The following is a 25,757-nucleotide window of genomic DNA, read 5'->3' on the forward strand; positions in this document are numbered from 1 at the left end:
GAGAGAGGGAGGAGAGGAGGGAGGGAGCATCAGCTGACCTTGAAAGAAGGACCTCCTGATGGACAACTGATGGGAGCGCTGGTCACGTGTGATTGGCTTGTGGAACAGGCTAGTCACAGGCTATTGGCCAGACAGTGCTGTCCATTTGTGGCTCCCCTACCAACACCACCACCACCCCCCTTTCCCCCAGCCCACCCCCCACCCACTTTCCCCACCCCTCTGTGCTCTCACTGAGGAATTCTCCCATCACTCAGTGATACAGAAGGCTTGGATCAGCAACTTACACTGCACACACACACACATATTCAGAGCACGATTACACACACAGACAACAGCACACATCCGTCAGTGCAGACAATAAAATGCACACGTGCACATCTGTGCATCACACATGTTCTCATACACAACCACAGTGCTGTGGAAAATCTGTGTGTGTGTGTGTGTAAATTGCAGCTGCAGAATTAGACTTGTTATGGCTTGCTTGGTGCTTGTTCTGTGTGGGATGTGAGAATCTACTCTAATTGTGTTCGTGCACATGTATTTCAGAGACTCTCTCTCTCTCTTTCTCTCTCTCTCTCTCTCTGTTTTTATGCATAACTGAGGATTGTTGTGCAGGCTTTGCTCTTTACAGTCAAAAGAATAATTCCTTATCAAACCAAATCTCAACCTCAAACACAACATTTCCAAATTAAATCAATTTAAATTTATTGGCGTTTTATCACAATATTTTTTCTGTACTTGTTAGCAAGCAGTGCTGCCAAAAATAGGCGTTTTTGGAGGATCTTAGAGGAGGTTTTGACGGGGCCCACAGGATTTATTATCTGACTTGGATGTTCTCCAGTCTGTTTACTAATAGTTTTACAGGTAGAAACTCATAGATACAAAAATAAACAGTTTCGTTTTTGGATTTTAGAACTATTCCAGGGTCGACATCAGACAGGAAAGCAAAAGGTAATGTTTGTAGCCCACATTACTTCACGTCACCTCAGTGTAATATGGACGCAGGTTTGACAGACTTCTGAAGGATTGTGCTGATACTATGCTTTTGGTTGAAGAAGCGTGTTGCTGATTAATTGTCCCAGCATTCATTATCTCCAAATGTCTACATTTCCATCCTGCAATTGCAGTGTTCTGCCCCATGTATCCCGCCAAACCCTTCACTGTTTATCCAGTTGACAAATCAATAAATTAGTCGGTCCCTATTCCCCAAATTTGCATGAAAGGTTTCCTTTTGCATTGATCTTGATCTTTTAATAAAGATCTAGTGTCTTGAAAAAAATGTTCTAAGATGTTTATAAGATGTTGTGTTTGATGCACACAGCGGTCTGTTTTTTTGTCCTGTGATCCTTGTGCTGTCTTACATGTCTGAAAGTCTGGGCAATGAGACAGTATGGACATATCTATTGAATTACTCATTTAAAACATCATCTGTCCAACATCCTAATGTACCCTATAGGTGCTAATGTATTTCTGGCATAGAGAGAGTGGTTTTAAGACTTAATGGAGAACCCTTCACAGTGAATTCCTCCTCCTCAGCATTTGTGATTTGGTTTAGGAACATCAAGCAGCAACAGTCGAGTGAGCAGAAAGATTGTTTATATGTTTTACAGCCTTTTCAACCAATGGGTGCGTGCGGTGTAAGATTCAACCACGAGAATCTACCTGTTATTTATGAATTAATCATCACATCTACACTAAAATAAGATCAGTGAAGGTCTGTATTGATCAGTCATTGAATTTAATTTAAAATGAATGCACTTGGCCATTAGAGCAGAAGTTCTTTGATGATGAACAACAGGCATTTTGATGTCTGATCAAAATAATGTAGCCAAACAATAGACACAAACAGTTTAAATGTATCAATCATTATAAAGGACAAACTCATAAGGATGTTTGAATACCCAAAGTGACCTGGAGAATTATGTCTGATGCTAAAAATGAGTTGAAATCGGAGTGGGAATTTGTATTGATTCAATCAATCCGACACTGTCACACCCATGAAATGTGGATGTCACATTCATGAAGGGTAATTTCTTGGTTTTCATTTATCTTCTTTTCTGGTTTTCAGTTAACTTCCCCATGCTGACAAAAACCTGCATGTTGCCTGAGGAGAGCGTCCCAGAGAGGGATGATCTCATTGGTAACCAGGTTCACCACTCGCAGCTGCTTCAGGCTGACTTTCACCACTCGTTTCCGCACTTACCAGCTTAAAAGCCTGACAGTCTCACCTTAGACCCACCAGGTGGATGGTTGTTAAGTGGAGCTGCTCTTAAAAATATAGTCTCACATAGATTTTATTATTATTAAAACAAGGAAAAATATGCACCAATAGGCTAAAATAATCTTGTTTCAAGGTCTCCTCCAATACTGGTAGAATTATTTGTCTGATTTGGGAGGTTGGTTTTTACAAAGTCAATTTGCATTGGAAACAAATGGGGCAATCTCATCTGATTGTTTTAAGAAAAAGTATGTATTTCTGAGGCTTACAATAAGACCTACTGTAAATTAAAGGTACTTTTATATTACAATAGAGTTTAATAGCAGGAAATAGTTAAGCTACCTCAAACACAAACAGTAAATATCAGATTTTAGCTACGTCACCATGTTGGATCTGCACTGAACAATCATACAGGTAGAAACATAAAATACAGAAAAACAAACTGAATCATTTTCTCATGTTTTCTCTCAACTGAAAAATCTGCAGCTCTCCCACTCCAACCCTGGCTCCTAGAAATTTTGTTTATGTACTATTAATTTGCTTTGCCACTTACATTTCATTAGGAAATGTAATTGCTGCCTGGATTATGTTCACTGGCAACAACCTCCCCCCCCAAGTTAAGGAAGTGTCATGTTCTGGCCCAGAAGGTTAGGTAGGGAGGTATTCAGGGTAGGTGGTTGACATAAAACGCATATTAATTTGACACCAGAGACTGGGGTTCACATCCTAAGTCTTGTATGTGATTAAAAAAAAACTTGGGTTAAAACATGAATCATACTGTAGTTGTACTTGTAGTACAAGTGGATATCTTGTTAGAAGAACGAATATTGATAGGGAATCAGATAAGATCAGTATTTTCAGATTTGTTTGAGAGGAACACGTCATGATTTTGCAGATATGTTTAACATTTCGTCATTATGTTAATTAAAAACATAATTTGGTTTTCGCTCACAACATATTCTTTCTCGCAAATTTGAAGTACATAAACGTGATTTCTAGGAGGATTGAATTAGCTTTTTAGCAAACTGTAGATAACATAATTACATGTTAAGGTATTTCCATAACTATAGAGGTTAAGAGTGAAAAAGTTCTCTAGACTCACCATGAACAATCATACAGGAAGAACTACTGTATATCATGAGGAAAGAAGTCCAACAATTTTCTCTTGTTTCCTCTTAAATGGAAAAAAATGTAGCTCCCCTGCTCTTATTATGTTATTACCATCAGTCCCTCCACTTCCATGTAAAATGCAACCTCTTAGTGCAGAGAGTTTGTTTGGGAATTATCTAAAGGAAATTAGCTGAATCCATAGTGCTGCAGAATATAACAGAACCTTTCAACACTTAATCATAAAATATGGTGATAATCACACACTGATGCAGCTGAAGAGGACCTGAGGGAGGATTTTATGCCTTTAAAGGAGTAGTTTGACATTTTTGGGAATATGCTTATTCATGTTCTTGCTTGTTTATGTGTTGCACCTGTTAAAATATGTAATGTGTAATGAGATTTAGTGTTGATAGGAGAATCTTTTTAACTTTGTACTGAGCCAAGCTGTTCCCTCTTGCTTCTAGTCCTTATGCTAAGCTAGGCTAATAGAAGATCGGCTTTAGCTGTGTACTCACTGCCCAGACATGAGTGTGGTATCGATTGACTCTCAGCCAGCAAGTGAATAAGAGTATTTCCCCAAAATGCCGCAATAAACCTGTAAGGTTGACATCATTCACAGCTCAGGCCACACAATGTGAACAGCGCTGAGGAAGACGAGCGGTGCACTGCTCCAGAAAATGTGATTCAGTTAATCACTTGAGGTAGTTTGGAGGGATTGATGAATAGATTGACAGAAGGATTGACTGTTATTTAACACTGGATGTATGGACAAACTGGCTGTCCTCTCCTTCTCCTCCTGTGTGTCTTAACCTCCTACTCGTGTGTGTGTTATGCCAAGCTTTCAAAAAATATCCCAATCTGCAGAGACCTAAATTTCATTTTAACACCTCACTCTCTTTCTCCCACACATATTTTAAATGAACTCCCTGTTTTGGAGAAGTCACAGCTATCACACTCTCTGTTATTTTTTTATTGTGCTGCCTTGCCACAGTGAAATGATACAAATATGTTAACAACTGTAGTGTAGTGTTTGTGTAGAGTGAGTCTGTAGTTCAGCCTGACTCATTCAGGGTTTGAGATGATGGGTGTTTTACCAGTGATGTTGGAGTGTTGTAGACAAAATCAGTATCTGCAAGAGTTTCATGTTCATACTTGATGCTGCCGTGTTATTTGTGTCCCCTTGCTGTATTTTCTTTCTTTTGTTTGGTGGCATTTCTAGTTAATTTACTGTTGATTATTTCTAATGTATTTACTGACTGTGAAGCACTTTGTAACTTGCTTTTGAAAAGCACAACACAAACAAAGATTATTATTCTCAGAGGTATTTTGTCATTGTAAGTCTAAATGTCAAATCCGTACTGCTGGAATTGGCCTAAAGTCGCCCCTCCCACAATGAAATCTCATCTCTTTTCCACACATGGTACATTGTTATTAGATTACAGTTTCCATGATTTGCTCATTGTCTCCTGCAAAATATCCAAAGCAAAATGCAGGGTGAAAACAGCGGGGCAGGCTGCTCACTGTCGTATAGAAAACAATTTGTCATGACTGGATTAAAGAGTAAATTGATGAGTTTTTACACATTTTTTCCAAAATAATAAAGGGTCCTGGTAACTCCTTCTTGTTTTAAATGTGAGTTACACTGTGAATGTTTCCTGTAATGACTTCCTGCTAGCTCTGTCCTCTGGAATAAAGCTCAGCTTCAAAGGTTTAATGTTGCATTCATGCCACATTGGATTTACTATATGTGAGCTATCATATATGATGTGTTTCCTGGATGCTCCACCTGGTGTGGCAAATTACAGGAGTATAAAACAGGAGTTTAAGGGCTGCTAGTTTGTACGACGTGGTTTCTGACCTGCATTGAAAGGCAGTGTTTATAGCATTTCTGAACGGCCACACTCGAAGGCAGGCCACACGCTTTCCATACAATCTCTCCTGGCATCAGAGTGTTGCATTGTGTTGTGAACATGACACAAGAAATGAGAAAGAGAGTTAGAGAGAGAAGTTTTCACCTCCACACAACTGGCCAATCATGGAGGAAGGGCTGTGAACGTTGGATTGTTGTTTTCAGAGAGTGACAGAAGCGGTCCGACACGTCATTTGATTCATTATTAATGTAAAAGTAACGGTTAGTGCAGCTTTAAAGTCATGAATGTAACTTGGATGTAAGTGCATCAGCAAGTGAATTATGATTGGCTCCAAAGTGTAACATTGTGAATTCAGAACCTGTCTGCTTCAGGGCTGGAAGAAAAAGTGCTCTCACGTTTCTCTTTGTTCGGTTTCATCCGTCAACACGAGCCGAAATCAAGTCTGGCGTAGTCGAGTAAAGGTTCAGCAGAGGCTCCAGTCCTAACTGAGTCTATGGCATATGGAGTCTCATTCAAGAAAATACCAAAATAGCAGGCAAATTATTCCAAAAAATATATGATGACAGTGACACTCTATTCTTCAGTATAATTCATTATAAGCCAGGAGCCATGGAGAGAGAGAGCGAGCGAGAGAGAGAGAGAGAGCGCATCTGGTGATGTTGAGATGATTTACTTTGGTGTGACGTGGAATTATACATCAACAGTGTGTGTCGAGTCTGTGACAAGACTAAATCTCAGAAAATGTGAGAAATGGATTTAAGGATGTGCTGCTTGTTCTGTTGCAAGTCTAAAAATCATACCTAAATCCTACTTACATAACTGCAAGCCGTTTGGAGGGTACTTCATGGGGGGTTCTACTTTTTCATTCCACCGAGAGTTTGTATTTTTTTTATCACCACTGACTTCCACTTGTGTAATTTGCTGACTGTTGCACTCTGTCTGTGGGACTTCGCTCCAAGCCCATTGGTTCCCTCTCAACACGTTACTTTTACTTTAAGAAAATCTTTTTCAATAGTCACTGAGACTGTGGCGGTGGGTCCAACTAGCCTTCACTTTTTGTCAGTACAGAGAGCAGATAATTGATCATTTGTCATGTCCAAACATACATACAGTAAGAGTAGTTACTTTGACACACAGTGACCTGTATGGCTACACCCATGTCCCCATATGCAAATGTAATATGTACAGACATTTAATTTCAATATATGAAATATATGTACCTATAAAATAAAAACATATACAGAATGTAAAAAATTATATATGAAGCCTACTGGAAATTTGAACAATTTCATATATTGACATACTGTATATGTCTAGCCCATACAAATATGTATGTTTATGTATGAATGCTTATGTAATCATAGGTTATATAAATATATATATTCATCCCAAAGCCTGTCAATGTATGTTAATATTATATACAGTAGGGTCCAAAGTCCCAGCATGGGAAGATAGATATTAAAATTAATGAGAAAAACATACTGTATATAAGCATATAGAATTTATATATGTATGTTGTTTAATAAACTTGCATATATAGATTAAATATGTATCATTAACATATACGCTCGCAACATGTTATACTTAGGTGAAGTATAGGGCAACATCACTCTTGATAGAGGGACATAGTACTTGTCATAAATTACATTTCTATATGGGTCACTTGTACTTGTCATCATTTGCTGCCATTTTTGTGGCTCTGGCCCAGGAAGTAGAAGTGCAATTCCCACCTATCGAAGTCTGATTGGTTGGTTGTATTTCCAACCAGGAAAACAGCCATTAATGACGACAACACCAGACCTTTTTGAACTGCTGAAAACATCTTAAATGTTGGCAGTAATTCAGAGATCTAAAATCAGCGGACTAAGATGTAAAACTGAAAATGTTCTCAGTTCATGTCTGGATATGAATGTTTGCAGCATGTCATCCCCATGTCCCTGTACCCGATGTTTCCTGTCACTCTGTGAAACTTAAAAAAATAATGCTGCTTAGTACTTAGACCATTCATCACAATCACCTCTTGCTGTGTAATCATAAATGTCTTGTATGTTCTGTACAGTATGAGAGGAAGTCTTGGACAACCATGAAGTTCTCCAGCTAAATCTAATACAGAACTGAAATTGGAGTTATGAGTTTTTCATGGGACTGGCAGCCCACAACTTTCAGGATGACATACACAGGCACACAGACCTACAGTGTCTTATATAAATGCATGAAGCCCGACTTCTGGTGTATCTACTGCACATATATGAGGAGGAAATGGAAGCTGCAGCAGTGCTGTGAGGAGCCTGTACAACAATCGCCATGTAGCTGATCAAGCGTATCCTATCACTACAACACTCTGTGTGTTTGTATGCAGGCCCATGTGGGTGTGTTAGGCCCACATTTTGTACATAGACATACGTGTAAAAATTGTGTTTGTGTGTGTGTGTGTGTGTGTGTGTGTGTGTGTAAATGGTGCTAGATGGTGCTGAGTTGTCTCTTTGCTTTAGCTTCTCTGTGTGTTGCCTACGCTGATGTCAGTGATGCAGTCTGTTGTAGTTTTTAAGGAGAGAAGAGAGAGAGCGAAACTCTCCTGAGACTGATGAAGCACATGCGCGCACACACACATACGTAAACACACACACACACACACACACAAACATTGCTCCTTAGTGAAAATCTACTGCAGAGAGTTTTTGAGGCAAGATTTTTTTCTCTGTAAGCTTTCAGTTTGTCTTTGCTTTTCAGGATTCAGACCTGACCCAAGTGCTTTTCCTATGTGTGTCTGTGTGTGTGTGTGTGTGTGTGTGTGTGTGTGTGTGTGTTGTGTCAAACATTATTGATTTTCCTTCGTTCTTTAGCTATCTCTCATGTGAACTTTGACCTGGTGCCTCAGGTTCTGACCCCTGACATCTGAACCCTCACATTTTTATCGGCAACACACACACAGACACACACAGACACACACATACACACACACTTAAATGGATAGATTAACTGAATGTTTAAGTTAATTTCAATAATGCAAGCTTTTATTTTCTTTCTCTACTCCTTTCCTCTCTCGCTCTCTCTTTCTCGCACTTCCCCTCTGTCGGTCTGTATCTCTCTCTCTCAATCTGTCTGTCTTTCTCTGTCTCTCTCTCTGTCCAGCCTCTGCTCCTAAGCTTCGGCTGATGCGAGGCCAGTCACTGATGGAAGGGGACAAGCTGTACTTGAAGTGTGAGGCATCGGGGAATCCCAGCCCTTCCTTCCGCTGGTACAAAGATGGACACGAGCTTCAGAAAGGCAGAGACCTCAAGATAAAGACCAACAAGTGAGTCTATCAGACTGGGTATTACCCTTAGTATGCAGCCTACACAGTTGCATGGACCATATGTTTCAAAATGTAAAAAATCCAGACAAATGAGCTTCTTCTCACAAGTGCTGCAGTGGTTCCTGTTGTGCAGCTCTGTTGTGGTGACAGTGGGAAACTTCACTCTGTACCCAAACTGTGGCCTCTGTTAGAAAACAGGACTTTTACTTCCTGTTTCCCCAACTTCCATAGATCTACAATGAGTAAACCTACAAGTTAAAGCTACATTATCAATGTATTATATTAACAATTAATCAAATGACCTCCTGTAATACAGTGCTGCAGGAATGAGTCACAGAGCTTATTTTCTGCAATAATCCAAAAGACAGTGTAAAAATCCAGTGCGATGCTAACTTCCAAGTTGGCCTACAAAAATGTCACCCCTGCAGCACTCTGCGTAAAAGAGTTTGCTTGTAGTAACAAAGCTCTATGGAACATGTTAGTGCCTCTTAGCTCGTTGTTTTGGTTTCACAGCCACTTTGCTGTTTTGGTTCAGTCTCACTGCTCTCACAGTGTCGTTTCAGCTGCAGCAGCTGCTGTTATCAGCTGAAGATCTCTTAAAACTCACCTTAGCAACTAATGTTAGCTAATGAACATAAAGCAGCTTTTAGCAGCTAAAGAGCCAGGGGCCACAAACACAACTCCAAATGAATGCTCATGCTGACAAGTGTTTGCTAGATGTGTAAATAAGCAACTTTTTAACATGATATAACATGATGACCTGATATTCATATTAGAAATATAGAGTTAACACTGTTCTTAAAGAGCACAAATTTTCCTTTAATGTGCACAGTGAAAGCTGACTGGCTTTCCTTCTGTACTGTCTGTTCACACAGGTGTTGTACTATATTTGTTGTATGAGTTACATTGCACAGATATCAACCCAAAGCTCACCTTTTACTTGTTTGAAGCTTGCAATCAACTATTTAATGTACTGACGTGCTGAAAATGTTCAAAATTATGTATCACACTGTATGGGGCTACAAAATTAACAACACCGGTTATTGTTGCAGATTTTTAAATATCTATCCTCCGTCTTTTAAATGTCTGTGGTTTGTGTTTTCTCAGTTTTTAATGGTTACAGTTCCATTTTCTTATAATCAGTCTTTATAATCCTGTTATTACTTAGTTTTGCTGGCCAATCACAATAAACATTTGTATATAACAATCAATTGTTTCTTGCTTATCTGGGCTGGAAATAAAAATTTAATTTCTTGTCCAGTCAGAGATGACTCTGCTGGTTTATTGAAAAAACAGTAACTGACAGTGTCTTTTTATCTGCTCTGTATCACCCTCTTGCTTTTCCTCTCCTCTGTGTCTGTGTCTACCCCTCTCTCTCTCTCTCTCCCTTTCACTGAAGAAAAAACTCAAAGGTGCAGATCAGTCGTGTCCGTGTGGAAGACTCTGGCAACTACACCTGTGTGGCTGAAAACTCACTAGGACAAGAAAACGCCACGAGTATAATCAGCGTGCAGATCTGTGAGAAATGACACATCTATCTATCTATCTATCTATCTATCTATCTATCTATCTATCTATCTATCTATCTATCTATCTAACATAATTTTTCTGATCAATTAATATGTATGGACACAAAACAGTGATGATAATCATTAAGATGACTTCTATGTATCTATGTGTTTTATGCCTTGTTCTTTAAGCATTGGTTCCTAAACATATTGTCATAGGGAGTTTCTTTCATCAGTCTTTCTTACAATGAGATCCACTGGGTATCTATTCTTGCTCTGCCTAGTAAAATTTGATCTCCCTGTATTTTAACAATAACATGAGAGCTATTATTCTGTTACATTCAGCAATTTCACCTTTCTACTAAGATTTGACAGCACACCTATGGAGCCCTTCTTCAGAATTAAAGGGCTTGAACAGAAGAGAATAACGTGTTTATTATAAAAGCTGTTTGATATCAAATATGCAGGAATATGATCATACAATTACATGCTTAATTTGTCAATTGTGGTCAAACTGCGTTGCATGTTATGTGGCTTATATCACAGACTATTTTACAAGATATGGAAATGTATTGAGGGAGAACCCAGACAAGAAAATCAGTGGTAGCAAAACAAAAAAGAGAAAAAATAACTGTTGATTTAATTACTTGTAAATAAAAGTTTCAAGTTTGAAAGGAAGAAGAAAGAAGTGTGTTGCGTGTGTGGGAGGAGATGTATCCAACTGGACCTGGATCTTTCCTCTCACTAAACCAGCAGTCGTGAGCTGGAAAATGACAGATGTCTGCCCAAAAAGTTGATAGATTTGTCGCACTAACCTCTTGGAAATTCACCAAAGAGGTTTGAAAGGTCTGTGGCATGGTGTGGCAGGATGTCTACTACTATAGCTGCCATAAAATTTGAAAAAAAAAAACTTATTATTATTATTAATAATTATTTTGATAAAGAGGTGACAGCCTTTTCTGTCTCTGTCTGTCTGTCCGTCCGTCCGTCTGTCCTCCTTGTAGTGACCACCACTACTCCATCTCCGGGTGTGAGTCATGCGAGGCGCTGTAACGACTCGGAGAAGACCTACTGCGTCAATGGAGGAGACTGTTACTTCATACATGGTATTAACCAGCTGTCCTGCAAGTAAGTTGGTTGCTCAGTCAGCCCCCGTCCCCTCAGTCATCACTGTGTGGTCACTCCCACTGTCTCTCCTCCCTCCCTCTCTCCCTCTATCTCTCTGTCTCCCTCCCTCTGTCTCTCTGGTATCATACACTGTGACACTGCACTACCTTGTCTTCGGCTCCCTGGTTGTACCAGAGCCACATACACCGGGGTCCAAAAGTCTGAGACCACTATCCCATTCAAGTGAATGGGAAGGTGTCATTATGTCAGACATTATGTCTGCATGCTTTCAAAATATGTTGAGTCGTGCTCCAAGAGGATCCCTGTAGTTCACAGCGGGCGAGGTTTGCCTGTCATGACACCTCAGAAGATGCTTTCAGTAAGAGGGAGACTTTAAATTAAAAGAATTTCATTGTGTTTGCCCCAGAAAGTAAATCAATCAAATCAGATTTAATCTATTTCTAATATTCAAAACAAACATTTGTAAATTTCTGTATTTTGTTACTTATTCATTTAAGTTCGAACTATTTTAGATGAGACGCAAAGCTGGTGGTATCACTTTCACCTGTTAGCAATATGCTAATAGGACCCAATGGAAATTATAAGCGTCCTTGTCACCAGAGACAATGGTAGGTTTTAATGTTGGAATCCAAAGGTCTGAGACCTCTTTGCTCCTGCAGACAGAATACACTAGTTACATTAGCAAACAGTTAACATGACAGTCAGTTCTGTTTTTCCTTACCCGGGGCTAAGAAATGTCTCTGAGCACAGTGTTGCTCAGAGGAACAAAAGTTGAACAGGACGTCCCGCTGACGTAGTACAGAAGCTGCTGTCTCTGCTGTCGGTCACTCTGTTGGCATGTGACCACAAAACATTTTGCAGGCTGAGGGCGTTCAGTGAAGCAAAATTGACAGAGGAGACAAGACAGATTTTAATATTTAAAAAATGTACAGTGATTTGGACTGTCCTGATTTTTTGTTATTCAATTTATTCATCTACTGTTAGTAGCTAATCTTGTCAGTCAGCAACCATAATGACAGAGTTGCTAATCTAATAACAGTATTAACTGTACGTAATCTGTAGCATTTAGTTAATAGTCTGGTAATATATAATAACTGTTACATAAGTTACAGAAGTTGGTACAACGTGAATAATTTACATTCATTCAACTACAACTGTGGATTATTGTTGATCGTTAACAGTGAAAGTCAGTAGTGCAGCTGGTTTCCTCCTGGATTATTTGCCATAGGTTTATTTTACTTCTCCATCACTTGTGTAGTTGACAGTATGCGGGGCAACAAGGGCGAAACTAAATGAATATCAAAACTGCTTGTCAGAGGTGGGATGACATGAAGCTGAAGCCTCTGACAGTGTTTACTGAAAATGATTTCAACAGGAGGTTATATCATTTATTCCCTTTGATTTCAGGCATTTTTGACTTCCTGTGTAAAATATGACAAAATTAGAGGATAACATAGCCTTCAAAGATGCATGGCAGTGCCTAGTTTCAGTGTTTTCTATTGGAGTTTTAAGAGGTGAACAAGATCAGCTCCCCAACCACAACTGGTGCAGGGGAATTGAACTAGCAACAATTCAGTGTCCAGCCCGCATTTTTAATCTGCATGCCAGCTGGGCATCACAGAACCACACACCAGATCTTAGGAACGAATTGTTAAAAGATGTCTATTATATTACATTTTTTTCACGTCAGACAATTATCTATTGTCAGATAAACATATAACATGTTCTACTCAGCATGAGCAGAAGCGGGAATGATGATTGCATATTTAATGTATTGTCCATCTGTTGTGTAGCTGTCTCCCTCTGGTGCTGCTGAACACATGAATACAGTACAGTGAATTTGTTCTTCTTTGTCTTTTCACTAACTGCTTACTGCTTTTGGTCTAAAACTTCTTGCTGCAGGTTTCTCTGTGATTGTGCAGCTAACACTTTAGCTGAGACCCAATTCAGGGGCCGTATCCTTGCTGCGAAGGCAAAACCGAAATGAGACGGTCTGGTCTACGGACGATTTTCGCTTTTGCGTCACCAGCCGTCACCTTATCGTTGCGTTGCAAAGCGCGGCTCCTGTCGCCTAGCAACCATGACAACACATAACTTTCTTTCACACCCTTGTTTTTTTTAAACAGTTGTCCCATTAGCTGTTGAACTGAGCTGAAACCCAATACTTAGACTCTACGTCGGCGTTATTTGCTACTATATTATTTTCATTACCGACGCGCCATGAATCTCGGGATAGGTTGGGCCAGGAAGGATCCACCTGTTGGATCCTCCTGATGGATCCTTTGGCGCCCTGGAAAAGAAAGCCACATGTCTCAGCCGCATTTGAGGGAGGAGCCTTCTGAACGAGACAGCCTAGTCGCGATGCAAGGGTCTTCAAATGCAGCCTCCGAAGGATGTGGCCGCTGAATTGGGACACAGCTTTTATATTGCGCTGTGGTGCGTTCACGTGCTGTGACTACCTCCAACGTCCAAGACTTGGCAGTAGTTTGCTGCACAGTAACATTATAATGGAAGAAGCTACCAGATCCACATAATCCATTTTCTTAATGTTTGTTTTTCAGCTTTGAAGTTTTGGTTTTCAGGAGCTCACACAAACACATGAACACCTCACACAGACACAGCAGCCCATCTGTCTTTTTTCACTCTGAACATGTTCAGCAGGCGCTTGGCTTTGGTATATAGGGAAAGCGTCAGTGAGACATACACAGCTCAGGCCTGACTAACATTAGTCTTTTAAATATCCTTTTTTCCTCATCTTCTCCTTTTCTCTGAGACTGTTTGTGTCGCCATGTTTTGTGTTGTCCCAACAGGGAAGACACAGGACAAGCTGCTTGACAGAGTAATGGTCCATTCATGGCAAGCTGGATCTGAGAAATATAACAGTAGTGCTGCTGTAACTATTTCTGCATTGACGCAGACCATGAGTGGTTTAATGTGCTCACTGCTCATGTTAACTGTCCAGTTCTTCTTCTTGTGTTTATTTCAAACTGTAAACATAAAATGCATCACTTCCTGTGAGTGGGAGGATTTTTCCTCAGGAAAGAGCTACCAGACTGGTAGGTGTTTAGAACAGCAAGTGCAAAAAAATTTAATGAACTGGAGATTAGATGAATCACTGTTGTGTTATATCAACTTATTACATAGAAAAACACAAAAAAAACATCATTTACATGAAAATGTTGCAGGTTACAGTTCAAGCAAATACTATAAAAACAACTTACATCATAACATCCTAATTAATAGTTGATTTTGTGAAAAATAAGTAAATATTTCTCAGCATATTGGTGTATGATGTAACTGAAACAGTGGCTACAACTTCCAGCCTGTAGCATCTGACGTATAGTATAGTATAGTAGAGGTAGAAAATGGTATCATATTAGAAACGATCTTGTATCATTGCTGTTCTTTGGCACACATGAAATGGTACAGCATAGCTTTGAGCTCAGTGCAGTGTTTTAAAATCCAAACTGTATCTGTCACCAAAGTTTTAATTTAACCTGAGCTGTTAAAAAAAAGTCTTTGTTTTCCACCTGGTGAAATGTAGAGGTTTTTTTTTTCTAAACCAGAGGTTGTAATCTTTCAGTTCCAACTTGACATACATTCTGGGTCATTTTGTAGATGTGTAACCAACTCTTCCCCTGACAGTGTGGAAAGCAGATGGTGTGTATAGTCAAGCATGATCCAGAGCTTTGTTGTTATGCTTCCTGTACTATTGGATGTATCTCCTAGAAATACATCCTTAGATCCTTCGGTGTCTGTTCCAGATCTGCGCTTTGTTTCTTCATTTCCATTTCTCTCTCTCTCTCTCTCTATCCTCCCTCCCAATATTTCTACCCCTTGCTTCCCCCTGCACTCTCTCTCTCTCTCTCCACCTTTCTCTCTATCTCTCATCTGATATACCTTCCGGTCATTGCTGAAGGATAAATCAGGTTTTTTTTTCATGGTGCTGACAAGCAGAAAACTTTGTTGGAGAGGGTGCATACAGACATCACGAGCTGCGTATATAGAAATTTACAGGCACAAAATGTGCAGGATCGTACAACCATCTGTGCAGGATTGGTATACATATGAACACAGGGCATATTTAAAGAAGCTATGGCAAGCTAGCAAGGTAGCAGCAGAGCAGTTTCTGGAGAGTTACTGTAGCTTCTCAGCTTTGTCATCCTTTGTTGGCCTGTCTGTTGGGGCCGGTGGATAACAGGATGTAAATAAGACTGCTGTCTGTAGACTGTCTGCGCTGCTTGTTCACTTCAGAGATATGTAGACCTCCACACTCACACACACACACACGGAGACGCTCACAAATCTGCAAAGCAGCTGCAAATCAGGGCACTGCATGGCACTGGCAGGCAGAAATAATTGTTAATATCCCTGAAATTTGAGGTGGTATTTGCAAGCTCTTTTGTGCCGCCCATGGAAACGTATAATCTCCTCTTCCCTGAAGGGGAAAGTAATGCTGTACTGCAAAATGGAGTCTGTAGGTTAAAGTCGAGGACAGCAGGCACCCTGGCTAAAACACAGTGTGGAGGTTAAAGTGGAGATCAGTACATACAAACATTCCCCCTGGCGAGCTGTTGGCAGGTTAAAGCTTAGTGTGTCTTGCTTATTCACTGATCCTCTCAACCTGCGTTATAGTTGTCTGTTTAGAGTTGCAGATAGCTCCTCTGATTCATCTGAGCTATGCTGGTAAACTCTAGTCTGGCAGTTAGCAGAAAACATTAGCCCCCTGTATTCCCAGCTATAGGATGAAAATGCCAAATTTGCCGTCACGGATCAATACAGTTCATTTAATCTAATCTAATCTACAAAATGCCATGAGTTCAATCTCGTATTGATGCTTGGACATAATGCTGTCTGTGTTTTTTTTTACTCTTAAATTTGATGAGTCTTTGTATAATGAATATACCAAAATGAATCACAGGCTTTGCTTTCATTCAGATGGTTGGAACAAAAGGTGTGCTGGCTTTTTTCCTCTCTGCTCGTTCTCAGGCCTTTGAGAGCAGTGCAGCTGGGAAAAAAAGGGAAAGCAAGCACAGGCAGATAAAGAAAGGGTGGAGAGAAGCAGAGAGAGAGAGAGAGAGAGAGAGAGAGAGAGAGAGAGAGATGGAAGAGGCAAAAGAGAAAAGAAATGATATACAGTAAAAGCTCTGTCGGCATAGGGCTGCTTCTGCTCCGAGTGTCTCCCACCTCTCTCTCTCTCTCTCTGCTCTATTTATAACTCTATGGGAAATTGCTGAGTGGGCTCTTCCGAGGGTTTTTGCTGTAATTGATTCAAAATGCAAGTTGTCTTTTCAGTGGTGAGAAAGAGGAGAAAAGGATACCCAGTCAGTTATATGGACAGTATAGGGATGATGGTAAGACGAAGGTCCTTGCATTTTAAACTGGATACATTTGTTGACCAGATACTAAATCGCTGTAATAAATAGTGTGGTTATTACGAGGGCTGAGCTTCTGTTATCTTATAATGACTGTAATGGGGCCACACCCATAATATCATATCACTGTGGTTCATCAATTGTTGTGATTCATCTACAGTATAATGTCCTCTGCAGTTGGATCAGATTTTCTATTACATGCCTATTTTTCATTTGACTGCAGTAAAAGCTGATCTACGATCAATTATAGCAGCTAAAAGAATAAATCAATTATACCTGGCTGGGTAAAAGCCACGACACCCATTGTAAACACACAATTCAAGATATTTCAGGATTTGAAGCACTCTCAGAAAGATTTTTTTATTTTCTCAAGGACATTATTTGAAATGAGGTCGTGTAGTGTTTCATTTAAAGAGCCGATAAGAATTAATAGAATGGCAGTATCAGTACCCTCCACCAAAAATACCAATAATTGCACCATGTATTTGTATCAGTTTTCCAGTTGCTGTGATGCCTTGAGGAGTCTTACTTGTTAGTTTCAGTGTTGTGAGTTTGATGGCTGATGCCAGAATATGAATCATATTCAGCCCGTGGTATCGCTGACAGCTCGCCACCCATCCAGAAACAAAACACCACACTCTGCAGCTGCATGTAAACTGCTGCTGTTATTTATGCCCAAGAAATGCCAAAACCTTTTCCAACCATTTTCATGCTCACACACTGTGGAAACGTGTGTGTGTGTGTGTGTGTGTGTGTGTGTTTGTGAAGCGTTAGCGTTTGTGTGTGCGCATGCTCTTTTATCTTTCTTTATTTGTAGAAAAGAGTTACATGTTAGGAGTTTACCATTTTTGCATCCATGAGAAGGTTGTTTTGACAGGAGCTAATTAAAGACTTTAAGTTTATAGGGTTCATTTGAGGCTTTTTTATAGGTAGAAGTGTGTGATGGGTCACAAACACACAAACACAGCATTAAACAGAGCAGGGATTCCTTCAATGGAGAATGCAGCAGCACTCTCCTAAACTGCTGCATGTGCATGACTAAACAGGGCACACTGCTTTGATCCTGCTGGAATTTTTTCACCCCAAAATCTCAGCTTCATTCAACTTTGACCGTAAAATACAACGACCTCTACAAGGCACGTTCAAAGACATTCTGACTACTTATTATACTAACCGCAGCTGAAACTCCACACTGCATCATTTTGATAAAGTCATAAGTATATCAGAAATATCCACAAGACCAATATTACAGTGTGTTTGTTTACATATTCCTTATCCCATCCACCTTTTGTATTTTAATAAGATAATTCATCTAGCAAATTATTCATTTCAAGTATTTTAAAGCTGCTTTAAAGCTTCTCTAATCAGTTTTTTTTACATTAGCAGTGGATCAAATGTGTAATGTGAAAGGGGACAAACCCACAGGGATTCATCACCTGACTCTGCAGTTTCCTCTCATCTTTACCGAACATCACAGTTTCTTTAAGCTCATTGATTCATGGCCTGAAACTTTATTGTTTTGGTTCACTCTCACAGCTCTCATCAGCTTGTTGTGCTGCTCCCACTTGCCCGAAGAATCAGTTAATGCAGGTTTAGGCATTTTTTTTTAACCATTAAAGGATAGAAAGACTTAAAAACTTACAGAAACACAATCTGGGATCTGTTCTTTGTACATTGCTACACTGCAATTCCAGGCTAACGTGTCAGTAAAATGATCTTGTTCCTGTAATGGTCATCCACTCACTCTTATAGACTGTCAGACTCTTATTTTGAAATAAAGCCATCATATGTATTCAGTAGAACTGACCAGAAAAGTGTTTGCTCCTTTTACTTTGCTTCTGCTTTGTGTGACCCATGTACATTGTGTCTCTCCTCCTGTACCATGCACTTCACATAGAGATGACATCATGTGCAAAAAACACTAAGCTTCACAAATATTAAGTCTTAATGGCTGAAACAATTTCAATACAAACACTGATGCGAGTACAAACTGACCTTTTCTGCCATTTTACAGTTTCTTCAGACATTTTATAATGAACATCAAAGTAATGTATGTCCGTTGTAAATCAGATGTACTTTAAAGTTTTCCTTGACTTTGCTTTATTTATTTAATCATGGTTGTGGTTAGGGGTTCAGAAATGGATGCAGTGAATGAGAGTTTATAATCTATTATTAGGCTATTTTGAGGTGTGTGTGTGTGTGCGTGTGTGCGTGTGTGCGTGCGCACCTGCGTGCATCTGTGTTTGTGTGTGAGAGGGGTTAGAGGTTAACAACTGTACGTTTGACCCCTCCTACTTCCTGCACCACCATCACTTGACCCTCATGACTGTGATGATGTCTTAACTGTAGCAGTGATGTCATATTGATGGCGGTGACGTCACGGTATGCAGGTCATCTCTCTCTCTCTGTAGTTGGTGGATTGTGCTGTTTCTAACCCCTCATCTCTCTGCTCTCTTGTGTCTCCCTCCTTCCCTTCCTCTCTCTCCCCCTCCTTTCTATCTGTCTTTGTGTACTTCTCCTCCTTCTCTTTCCTCCTGTTTTATCCTCTCTCTTCCCTCTGTATCTTGAACCCCCCCGCCCTCTCTGTGTCTTGTTTTCCCTCCATCAGGTGTCCCAATGACTATACGGGGGACCGCTGTCAAAACTCCGTCATGGCCGGTTTCTACAGTATGTCCATTTGCTCTTGTCTGTCTCCTTCCCACTGAAATACTGCATGCTACATTGGAGGGGTTGGATGGAGAGAGCAGTGTGTGTGTCTGTGTGTCTGTGTGTGTTTGCAAACCTGCTCTTATGTTTCATGTAAGTTAACGTGTGTGTATGCGAGTGTGAGTTTGCATGCCTCTATGTCCACTCCTTCCTCTCCCTGTCTCCCCTGGTTCCTCTGTGGTCTCCTCTGGCAACCAGAAGCAACCTATTTAGATATTCTATGATTTACACATAAGATATTTTGATATTTTTCACTGTAGTTCATCTGATTGAAATCTTATGGCCTAGAAAGCTGCTAAAAAGCCCCAGAATTGACAATTCAACAGTAAACGCCACACTTTTATGTTATATCTACTCTTACATTTTTAAATTCTGTATTAGATGTAAACGCCACATAAAATACTTCTCTTCAAGCTTGATCCAGAGAACGGCGCCAAAAGAAACAGAGGAGACAGAGAATTAATACAAGCAATACTGGAGGTTAAAGTTATTTGCGTTATTTGCAACACTTTGTCACTTTTCTTTGTATATGGTCCATAGGTGCTGCAAAGTCTTCCAGCAGTAAACACTAAAATTAAATGATAAAGGCAAAACTATGTGGATAGAAACTATTAATACAAGGTTGTAAGTCCTTACTCTGTACTGTGGCCATCCTAAACAAAAGGAAAAAATCTTTCATTGATTTACCTTTTGGAGTAGGAGCAGGACTGACAATTGAAAGCTTTAGATGGAGAACACTGTAAGTCTGCCTGACATTGTTTTGAACAGCCGCCAGTCATTACCAGAAACTACAGTGTGTCCAAAAGCCACATAATTTGGCAAGTGAATGAGAATAAGATTTGGACTAAGAGCATGTTCAACATTTCAGGGCTCTGGGTAATGAGATTTGAAAGCATCACTCATGGCTATACATTTGATGACCAGTTGTGGTATTGATTCTCATATAAGTTGAATTTCTTGATATCCTATCAGATCAGGATAAAACCCACAGTGGTGAATGTGATAACCTGCTGTTTTCACTCTGAGCATCCATGGACCATCTGATAAATTCTCTCATTATGGCATGTAGCTAAATGTTGCTTGAAATGTTTCAGGTTTGACGTCCAATATGTCCAAAAATGATGTCACGTTTTGCTTCTCATGGCAGGGTGATTGAATTAAAGGAACGGTTCAACATTTTTATGGAATACTTAAAAAATCCACTTTTGTTGGTATGTTCAATATGAAGCCAGATCCAGTAAATGGTTAACTTGGCATAAAGACTGGAAACAGTGAGAAACAGCCTGGCTCTGTCCAAAGGAAACAAAATCCACTTATCAGCACCTAAAGCTCACTAACTGACATGATCTCCTTCATCTATTTAACTGTGCTGAAACTATAGTGTAGAAGCTACAAATGTGGTGTTATGGGGGGGTTTGTGCTGAACCGTTTCTTGGATTCTTGTCATCACTGTGAGGTTGCCAGGCAACCAGTAGTGCTGGTAGGTGGATTTCTTTTTTGCTATTTTTTGTTACAGAGCCAGATTAGCTTTTTCACCCAGTTCCATTCTCTATGCTAAAGCTGGACTCAGACTAATTTAAGCCAATTGAACCCTGATTCACCCCTCCCGAAAATCGGAGGAGAAATCTGGTCTGGGTCCTTGGTTGGTACCGATGTTTGTCTTAGGGTATCTGGTAACGAGGGGGGTTTTACAGATCCAGTCTTATACCTCCCGAACTGCTCGAAGACTCAATGGTACTGTCCGTGTTTGATATTTAGGAGTTAAATCTAGATGATTATGAAATGATTACGTCAATATTTTCACAATATGTGAAATGAGAGGCTGATGGAGTTGCCACGCAACGGTAAACATTATAGCCCTTAAAGCTAACATTAGTTAGGATACTTCTGCTGGCAGATAGTAAAACTGAAATTTAAAATCTCACCTCCGGTTCTCGCTGAAGATAAAACAACTCAACCATTTTCTCATCCAGACTCCTTTAGTATTACTAACGTTACAGCAAGTTGTTGCACCACAGGCTGTCAGTGTACGATCTGAGTCACTACACGATGTAAGTCACGCAGGCTAGCTTCAGTAAGCTGGCTAGTTAGCTTCAGAGCTCGCCTGCTGGAGTAATCCTGACACAGTAACACTCAATAAAACCCCAGCCATCAGCGGGAGGTGCTTACATATAACGGCCATATTGACATTGTGGGAGAAGTGAGAGCAGTTTTATTGTGTTTTCTCTGTGAAAAATCCATAAACTCCAGACTGAGAATATGGTCCATGTTTTTATGTGTAATTCAGTACAATTAATAAAATCTTCAAATTTGGCCAGATTTAACTAACCCTTTACTGGCTAGACTCCAGCATCTGCTTATTCACATGAAACTTACTATAGTTTGCTTAAACTACAATAAACAATGATTTGCTGGCTTGCGAAATAAGGTCGAAACCAGAGGTAGCTGTGAATTGTTAACACTCGCACATGCATGACTCACACCGTGTACTGACTCAGATCATGTAGTGCCACTGTCTCAACTTTGTTTCCATCTGCTTTCCCATGTGATCATGTAAATAGGTGTGTTGCTCCCTCTGGCACGATAACCATAACAATATTCTGTTGTGTGTTTCTCCTTATGTGCGTGTTGCAAGCCGATTTCAAAAGCGGTTAGGGTTTGAAAACTCCTGTAGTCTGAGCCTGGCTTACGCTAGATGAACCATCTCCTGGCTGCAGCTTCATATTTAGCGCACAGATATGAGAGCTGCACAGATCTTTTCATGTAACTCCCAAAATGTCAAACTATTCCTTTAAATCATAGTGATACAATTGCAGTGTATTTTGTAACTCCCCTGTGATAACATGGACAGTGTAACGATAACTATAGATCGCAGGACACATGCCTATAAATTTAGCACAGCACTGAAGGGTCAATGATTTCTTCAGGCCTGGCCCTGCAGCTTTTATACAGAAAAAACTAGTTCTTTCTCCCATTGGGTAAGTCATTGTCAGGTTACTGTCCAAGCAATCACAGGGAGATAACACAGTGGGCTGGAAATGACCCTCGTTTTCTTGTTTTCAGGGGTGAAACACTACTGCTTCATGCCTTGTCTTGTTTTGCTGTTTGTCTGTTTGTGCGAGTTTCCACACTGAATAATGTCAAATTTAAACCAAGAACAGGTTTTATATCATGAGATATCATACTGTATGTAATGTCTGTTTATTTTTGACCCCACCATCAAGCCTTGTCTACATGCTGAAATCTCTCTGTTGTGCTTTTACTTTGCTTTGTGATGCTCTTTCAGTCAGCTGAAGGAACACCTTCTGTTCTTCTAAATCTATGTTGATTTGTCACTGCCTGCTTTTCTAGTGGTACGAACATAAAGCACTGTCAAACGTAGAGCAGCTTAGGTTAGGGTGGACAGGAGATTGGCTGACTTTTCCTCTCTTTATGGCCTGTAATGCATGCAAAGCCATGGAAATTGGGAATGCCGAGATGATTTCTCTGTAAATCATATGAAAGGTTATAATAGCTGTACGCAGCAGTAGTGGGACAAAGTGCTATACAAGAGGTATGCTGTAATCAATACAAAGGCACACAGTTGCCATTAGTCAAACGAGTTACAGCACCCACCCCCATTCGCTGTGCCAGCCTCATCGACTGTACTGTGTTTTTATGTTGGAGAGTAACTCACTGCTTTTTATCTTTTGTTTTCTTGTTTTTTTCCTTTTGTCTTGTTTTTTTAATTTTTTTTATTTTGTATTTCTGTCCAATGTTGTTTACTCCAGAAATGAGGTCTAGTAAATATAGCAGTAAGTGATGTGGCTTCTTGTCTTGCTGTCTTTGTCCGTCTGTCTCTGCATGCCTTTCCTGCCTGCTGGCTTCTCTTTCCTTCTGCCTTTGGTTCATTTTCTCCCTTCGCTTTTGATTTTGTTTGATTTAGTTAGTTTTTTTTCCTGTCATTTCTGGGGGTCACAGAGCTGAGGCTGTCTGAATTGTCTGTCTGTTACTGGACGGTACACATGTCAATCACTATGACTGACAGCACTAATTAACTTATATCCTGGTTCAGCGTATACAGGACGTGAAAATAATATATCTGCTCCAAAGTGGACATTACACCTGACCCTATCTGTCTCTTTCCTTTTACCACGACAACTTTCTGCGCTGGCAGAGCTTCTCAGAATTGAATTTTTGGGTATGGAACATTATTATTCATTTTGCTGTGCTTAAAGAGTTTGCCAAGATCCTCTCACAGTCACACATTATTGTGCCATCTTCTTTCTAAAATCAACAACTAGGTCTCTCTCAACCTGTCCCTCTTTTTCTCCTGCCCACTAACCTGGTTTCAAGACATGTAACCTTCCCTCTTTGCATGCACTCTTCTTATAGTCTGACAAATTTAGAAAAATAGCCATTGAAGAAAGAGACAAATTAACTGGGAAGGATGCATTAATGAAACAAAGTGCAGAGGTGAATTAAAAGAATGAAATGAGCCTTGATACAAATCAAAGTATCAGAGTAAAAGCTACTTACTTTATCCAAAAATCAGACAATGTTTCACATCATCGATAAATACAAGTATCTGGCTTGTCCTCTGGGCTTTGGCAATGTGCATATTGGCTTCAGCAGCCTGTCAAATAAAAACATGCAAGCTGCGAGTATTTTTGCAAAGCGTTGCCAAAAGCCAGCAAAAGGCCTGACCACATAGTCTGTCCTTATTATTCTGCCCATGATTGACTCAATGTCAGAGTCAAGAGCTCGCCTGTCCTAAATCACGATTGCTGTTGGCTCCACTGTGCCAGCAAGCTCGCCTTCCCATTTCCCTTTGCCTTTCTGTATCAGTACCCTGTGACACACACACAATGCCGGGCCAAGGCTCTCGTAGGCTTGTCAATCCCTATAGAGGCCCTTTATTTAGAAACTCTCCCCCTCCCTTGTCCCCCCCAACCCCCCACCCCCACCCCCTTCAGTGGCTGTGTCTAGAACTTTTTGAGGAGGGGAGAGGGGGAAGGTGAGGTGATCAATTAGGTAAAGGCGACAATGTTTGATTTACCTGCTACAAACTGATTATATATATATATATATATATATATATATAAAAAAATCAGCTCTCTGTTTTACCTTATTTTCAACCAGCATTCTTCTGTAGGAACCGCAGCTATGTTTGACATAGATAGTTTTCACCTACAGATTGCACACAGGTGCTGCTGTGATAAGTGAACAGCTTCAGTTTTAGTCCAAACCGAGAAGAAACATTGGAACTGAAACTAACAAAATATTTGTGTTTGAGAAAGTATATGACTTTGAAAAGAATATGTTACCCTGCAGGGACTTTAATTTAGCCGTAACTAACAATCCAAGGACCTCTATAATCCCGTTTTAGTTGATAAGGGGACAAAGTCACGCCAGTCTTTGGTTCATGGGGACTGCTTTCTCCCTGGGCCTTCCTCCTGGACACGCCCCTGCTCCCCTCTCAGTCCCCTTCCTCTCCCTCTGTCTACGTGTTTCCTCCCGCTCCTCCTTCCTCAACACTTTACTTTTTCTCCTTTTATTCTCTCCCTCTTCCCCTCATGTTCTGTTTGTTGCTTCCTCTTTCATTGTGTCGTTGCGCCTGCCATTCTGACACAGTGTTACGCCACAGCAGGACCCAAAATCTGAATTAACTAAGATACACCACGATGGCATAGTATTCACACAGCATCACCACAAACCTGTTAGAACCTCATCAGTTTAATGTAGTGTAGCGTCATGTGCTCCAAATCTGTATGAATTCGAAGGCAGACTATATACAATGTATTTATAATGTTCAAATAAAATAAACCAAATAAATCAAGTCCTTGCTATGACATAAAAGTGCTGTAAATGCTTTGTAAAGTGTAAAAATAATATAATGGTGTGAATAAGTCAGTTCAATAACTTTATCAAAAAAAAATTATTGTCTTTGACGATAACTTGTATTCAATCTCCAGAACAACAGTTATACTTTATAGTTATAAATTATAAGTAATTACACTTCACAATGACAAAAACAAGTTAATGGTTACATTTGTTCAAGTACAACAACTATGATTTAGGCTCAAGGAAAACTAAAACAACTGTGATTAAAATAGGGATCAGGTTTAGATTACTAAAATATTATTTAAAGGAGCTATTCGTAAGTTTTGATATTTGCTATATAGCTAACGTTAGCATGAACGACTGTTTACTTACCAGTCTAGAAGATATGTTGCGAGTTCAGCATCCAACTTCTTTGATTTCCTCACAAAGAGCTGTCTCCAGAGGTGGAAAGCAGCACCTATCTCTGGTCTCTATCACATCTTTTCTAATACTGAGGTTAGCATGCTAACCAGCTAGCCTTGGCCCATCTCGTGACCTTCTGCTTTTCAGACTGGAATTACATTACTTTTATATTAAACACAAAGAGTTAATGAAAAATTAAAACCTCACTCACAGAATGAGGTAACCAGTTGATTCTGTTGAAAAAAGCCAAGTCATAACTTTAGAAATGAAACTGTTTATACTGCAGTCTGTGTTACCATAGGTAGACAAGTTCCAATATGG

At 39.9% G+C, this 25,757-nt stretch overlaps 1 protein-coding gene across 1 annotated transcript in view; it reads left to right on the plus strand.

Annotated features, from left to right (window-relative positions):
• The window catches only part of nrg2 (neuregulin 2), a 54,733-nt gene that overhangs the window by 20,694 nt on the left and 8,282 nt on the right, over window positions 1-25,757 (plus strand). Inside the window, exons 3-7 of the mRNA XM_022752087.1 lie at window positions 8,332-8,494; window positions 9,894-10,012; window positions 11,007-11,130; window positions 19,114-19,172; window positions 23,368-23,391. Coding sequence (XP_022607808.1) covers window positions 8,332-8,494; window positions 9,894-10,012; window positions 11,007-11,130; window positions 19,114-19,172; window positions 23,368-23,391 — 489 coding nt within the window. The remainder of the gene's footprint in view (window positions 1-8,331; window positions 8,495-9,893; window positions 10,013-11,006; window positions 11,131-19,113; window positions 19,173-23,367; window positions 23,392-25,757) is intronic.

Source organism: Seriola dumerili, unplaced genomic scaffold, assembly GCF_002260705.1.
Source record: "Seriola dumerili isolate Sdu_G_001 unplaced genomic scaffold, Sdu_1.0 BDQW01000161.1, whole genome shotgun sequence".
In the NCBI taxonomy this organism is placed as follows: domain Eukaryota; kingdom Metazoa; phylum Chordata; class Actinopteri; order Carangiformes; family Carangidae; genus Seriola; species Seriola dumerili.